At 33.4% G+C, this 5,943-nt stretch overlaps 1 protein-coding gene across 1 annotated transcript; it reads left to right on the plus strand.

The window, feature by feature from the left end:
• The first annotated feature begins 302 nt into the window (after positions 1–302).
• On the plus strand, positions 303–4,975 carry LOC128551911 (N-myc-interactor-like). The gene is made up of 4 exons (XM_053532867.1): positions 303–474; positions 3,548–3,718; positions 4,216–4,284; positions 4,771–4,975. Exons 1-4 carry the CDS (start codon positions 432–434, stop codon positions 4,965–4,967), a joined length of 480 nt encoding a protein of 159 aa, XP_053388842.1. The 5' UTR covers positions 303–431; the 3' UTR covers positions 4,968–4,975.
• Positions 4,976–5,943: the final 968 nt, after the last annotated feature.

Raw genomic sequence — 5,943 nt, forward strand, 5'->3', positions numbered from 1 at the left:
TGTGCAGGGAACAATGTATGAAAACATCCATAGACTAATGTTTAAGAACTTCCATTAACACGCAAGATTAATTTAAGACTATATGCGCTCTACATTATATCTGGGCCATCTTATTGCAAAACTGAAACATTTATAGAAGCTTAGATTTTAAAACATACTTAAATTATATTTTGAATCTCGTAAATCCTGTAATTTTATTATTATGATTCTATTTAATCCCTATATAGGCAATGCGTTTACTGCAGTAAAATTAAGGCGATTGCTATGCTTCCAATGCAGACAGAATGGGTGTAGACATACAAACGTACCGTACAAAAATCGGAACTTTCAGGCATTAATTTGGCATTGACGTGGTTACATTTGTACTTGTGGTCAACTTTAGTTATGGCCTCAAAGCTGTTGGCAGTCTTTTATTTATTGGACTTCTTCTTATGATGTCAGGCATTGAACCAAATCCAGGACCTACGGAGTCAGGTAAGAGAACCACATAATTATCTAAAAGTTATGCGTGTTAAGAATATGTATGATAAAGAATATACACGATGTAATTGTAAAAAAGTTTAACAAATAATTTACTTTACTTTCAAAACATATATGTTTGAACTTTGGAAAACCCTAACTGTTCATTAGGTATGAAGTTTCTAAAGCCCACTCCATTTTAGTGAACAACATTTATGGCAGTTTTCTTTCGACAAGTAATTAGCATTCCCATGTGTTGTGCAACCCTTGTTTCCTTGTTGCAGATGTTATTGTATCGTAATGAAGGGCAAAATTAAAATTCTGACGCCATTTCACATACAATGAAATATGAATTATTTCGGTTTTTACATGTTTCATGTCAAAATAGCGTAAACCCATGTATGTTTCTGCTGCTGAATCCTTCTGGGTAAATTGTCTCCCCTAGCCTGCAGGACTCGGAAACCAACTAATCCCTTGGAATTAGGAAGAAGTTATAATACAAAAAAATATGCGTTATCTCTTAATGGTTGTAAATGAAAAAGCAGATAGTATCTAAATTATTAGTTGAAATTTATTAACTCATAAAAAGGAGCTTTCAGATTAAACAGATTTAATCAATAAAGCATTATACGGGTAATTCATATTATGAATGCCATCAAGATAGCATAGTTAATTAAGTGTTTAACAAACTTTGTCACACGCTTATATGGAGTGAATAAAGCATACTCGTTTGATGTCCGTTATAAACTGATACTGTTATTCTCTCGTTAAAAATTCATTATACTTTGCAGTATAGTCGCTACTTTTCGCGCAAACATTATTTGGCTCTGTGGTATTTGGTTTTTATGTCTTGCAAAAAGTTCATAATGTTCTGTCGGAACACTTTGATTTACAACCAGTTCGTTTTGCTGCTGTGGACTTTTTCGCCAAATGACGTTTATATCGTTGAGTTTGTTTATATAAAATGTGTACAAGATTTATTCGCTCTGTTGATTTTTCGTTGTGTTCTTTGCAAACCTTAATCTAATTTGTACTTCCTTCTGTCTTGTGCAATGCTCATTCTGCTCTGTGGTTGGGCTTATATATCTTGCAAACAATATTCATCTCTGTACTGTACCAGTATACAACCTTATGCGCAGTTCATTGTGCTGCTGTGGACCTTTTGGATGATGCTGTTCATATATTTACATCTTGAAATGCGCTATAATTTTGGCACGTAAATAACCAGTTTGTACTGCATAGTCTGTCGATATGATCCTATCCTACAGAAATGAAATAAAACTAATACAATAAATATTTCAACACGGTTTTTATGATACATTATGACCAAACCACACATCATTAGCATAATTGGTCTTGCTAAACATAAAAGGCGGAGAACAATGAGATTTGCAAATGACATACCCTCCATATCAAAGAGCATAAAGCAGTTTCTATAGAATATAACTTTCAAATCAAACAACAGAATGAGGCTTGATTTCAACTCATTTAGATTTGAAAATTGAATACTGCTTAAGCCGGTGCTAGGGGGGCGTGGGCAGTGTTGCATTTGCCATTACTGCTTATGAACAGACTCAATCAAACTAAGTCTGCATATTTTACTGTTTGCATTGTTCTCGGTGCTTCCGAGGAATCTATTATCCAGATTATATTGCACAAGTCAAAGGTACGGAATCACAGAGTAGAATGAATTTGCACCTGACACAGCTTCCATATTACACAGCACAATGCAGTTTTATGAGGACATTGCAGTGAAATCACATACCGAAATCCAGTTTTATAGGACATAAAAACCAAATTAGGTTTGCAGATGAGTGTACAATGCATTTTTTGCAAGACATATCTACCAAACTACAGGGTAAAATGCAGTTTTTATTTGACATAACTGCAAATGAACATAGAGTAAAGAGGCTTGTACAGGACAAATATAACGACCAAATAATAATGATGATAGAGAATAATGTAGCTTTAAATAGAGAGCATAACAGCCAAACTTTTTTATTTTTAAAATGCCTCCGCTTTTCAAGTCTTGAATAATGAAATGGGTCAAATCGCTAAGGTGACTTTGTCTTAGACTAACTGACAAACTATGTTAAATGTCCTTTTTTGAAACGTAGAGATGATGTTATATATATTTGATATATAAAAGCTTTTTCTGACCGGTTTGCCTAAATGATTTGTGTATTAAAGAGTGTTATGTATTTCAAATTGTAAGCTCTATAATATTAGGAACATCCTTCAATATACTAAAGACACAAAACTATTGATCTTCAGCTTAAACTCCTACAGGCTGGACCTACTATAGTGAACCGGTCTTTTTGTTAAACTTTCTGTCAGACGGTGTCTCTTTGAATCAATAACATATCATATATCATAAATTTTCAGCCTAGGTATTCTTAACAGATGCTGCAACTCAATTTTCGACTACCATAATTTCCTGCTTTTTCATTTACAACCATTAAGAGATAACGCATATTTTTTTGTATTATAACTTCTTTCTAATTCCAAGGGATTAGTTGGTTTCCGAGTCCTGCAGGCTAGGGGAGACAATTTACCCAGAAGGATTCAGCAGCAGAAACATACATGGGTTTACGCTATTTTGACATGAAACATGTAAAAACCGAAATAATTCATATTTCCACAAAACGTAATTGTCAAACATAATGACTTTTATAGACTTCAGTGGACATAACAACCAAACCATAAAACAGAACGACATTCACACCAGAACATAGTGACTGAACCAGAACACATTATGAATTTTACTTAAGATATGAAATAAGCTTAGGATCAAACCAAGAAATAAATTTATGTCATCTACAGTGTTCCACTGGCCCACATAGTGTAATGACAAGCAATGTAAGTAGTGAACAAACGCTGTATCTTAAGTATATGAAAGAAAAGGTAGCATTTTCATTGGTCACACGACTGCTCATAAAATATCGTAATTTGTAATGATGATATAATACTGATGTATGCTAATGTACGTAAGTTATTCAATATTTGTATAAAGATAAAGAACCTAAAGATACATAATATACACTGTAAAACGATTGTTCCTTTAATTCTAAAAGCAAATTTCTTTTAGGAAACACTCAGTCGACGAAGATTAAGGTAACAGGTATACCAAAAACAGCAGACGCCGAAATCATTACTTTGTTCTTTGAAAACACAAAAAGACAGGGAGGTGGCAAAGTGAAGCAAGTAACAGTTGATAATGATAGAAATTCAGCTATTGTCGAATTTGAGAAAGCAGCAGGTAATGTTGTCCTAAATAGTTTGTTGCGTTGTAGAAAATGAAAGATTTTAAACGGTCTACTTGGCAGTGTTACTTTCAAACTACAGTATCACAGCTCCGGAAACTTTACTACCGAGCTGCATCCACGTGTCTCTATTTTATGATTTTTTGGTGCGTGCATGAGTGCGTGCTTTTGCGTTTGTGTGATTTGTTCAAGTGAACGGATGAACGGATTGTAGTTGCAAAATAATGTTGCACATTTCATTAATCTCATGAACAGACTTTGTCAGTCCGAGTCTGATACTATTCAGCTTGATTTCATGCTATCCTTCTAATGGAAATATTTTACATATTGTATTCTTTTATGTGAAGTAAAGAGTGTCTGAGTTGAGAAGAAAATGCATCTTTGACTAATAAAGAAAAACTTTAGTGCGATAAAAGCATTTGATCAAAATAACTAAATAATATGTAAATGAATCAATGTATGAAAACGCAACCGGTGCATTTTCTCTTCACAGCTGTTGATAGAGTGATGAAACAACAACCTTTCAAAATACTCAAAACTGAAGTAAACATTGAAGTATATGGTAAAGTTTATTTGAGAGTAAAACGCACGTGAAATGCATTTGAGCAAAATCTGATAATTTAAGAGTATGCCATTCATGTTAAATTTCTCGTGTCTGCCAAAATGTTTTAGTACCTGTATCAAAGTAATATATGGAAGTGGAGATCAGCGTTCTACTACAAAAACAATGATGCACGTTCACACATAGACGTAGTGTTTACTCTACAACTGTAATTGTATTGAATCTAGAATGCACACAACGCAACATAATTATAATTTATTAATAAGTTCATCGTAAGGAATCTAACTATTCAGTGTGAATTGGCAGACGTTTCTAAGTTTCGATTAAACAATTCTTTCAAAACAGTTTCCCATTGACAAGATATTTACGCGTTTAGGGATGATAGTATTTTTTCTCTTACATAATCTAGATAAATTTACAAACACAAATTCCTTGGTAGCGAGTATGCGGTGACAAAAAGCTCAGCAATTTTTTTCTTCTTTTCAGTTGAAACAAATGCTACACGATCAACGAAGATTAAAGTTTCAGGCCTACCAGACAGTGCAACAGACGATGTTCTCATTATGTTTTTCGAAAATGAAAGACAAGGTGGCGGTACAGTAAAGAGTGTGACGATGTATAGTGACAAACACTGTGCCGTTATTGAATTTGAGGAAGCTGAAGGTTCAGAGTTTCTTTTGTAAAAACTATTTGTTTCTATATCCTATGAAGTCTGTTGAATGACTGAAAACAATATTGTCGTCCCTCCAAATATACCTAAAACAGAAATTGAATATTCGGAGAATATTTGGAAATACATTTTATATTTGATAATGGTCAACAGAGAGAAAAATAACAAAGTATATTCAATTTAAATTTGTATACATCATGAAAATAGACTATATATGTTTTCTTTTCTTTCCTGCTGTGCCGTCTTTTGTTTTATCAAACCAATCGAATTAAGAACAGGTTACCGCTTTAGCAATTTCAATTGAATGTAGAATATATCAAGAACGATCATTAGTTTACTTCTTACAGGTATGAAGAATGTTTACTGTTGCTGTCAATTGTTTCTTGAGTGATATAATTTTTCTGTGATATTTAAAACGACGTCAATAGTTAGGCCCGAGATAAAAGTTATGATAGTCAGCCTTTTCAATATCGGATACCTCTATTTCTTCTACTTTTTTATTACTTATGATTTTTTCCTCCAAAATAGATTTTTCACTATCAAGAGACAACAGTAAATCAGATGAGAGAAAGCATGGCAATGTTTTGTTTTCTCTTTACAGCCGTTGAATTCGTCTTACGAAACCAGCCATTTTCGATACGCGGACAGGAAGTGAGTTTGGAAGCTATAAGTAAGTTATGAGTGTGGATGATAAATGATAAAATGATGACTAGTCTGCAAAATGCCAATGCAATGTAATGTCCATATAAAGAGTGGTTAAAACTCATTTATACTTTCCTTTATTATATGTCCAAAAGAGGTTGTATGCGTCTTTGCAAATATGTTACGATCTAGTGGCCGCTAGTTCGGTCGGTTGGTAAACAACGTGATATCAGTTTATTATCTTTATTGCTATTTGATCAATAGTATAACACAAACAAAACAACATTTTCTGTGGTCAGTGTATTATGGATCAGATGACTAAAAGGACATTTCTTATAGCTATGTAG

Source organism: Mercenaria mercenaria, unplaced genomic scaffold, assembly GCF_021730395.1.
Source record: "Mercenaria mercenaria strain notata unplaced genomic scaffold, MADL_Memer_1 contig_1828, whole genome shotgun sequence".
Classification (NCBI taxonomy): domain Eukaryota; kingdom Metazoa; phylum Mollusca; class Bivalvia; order Venerida; family Veneridae; genus Mercenaria; species Mercenaria mercenaria.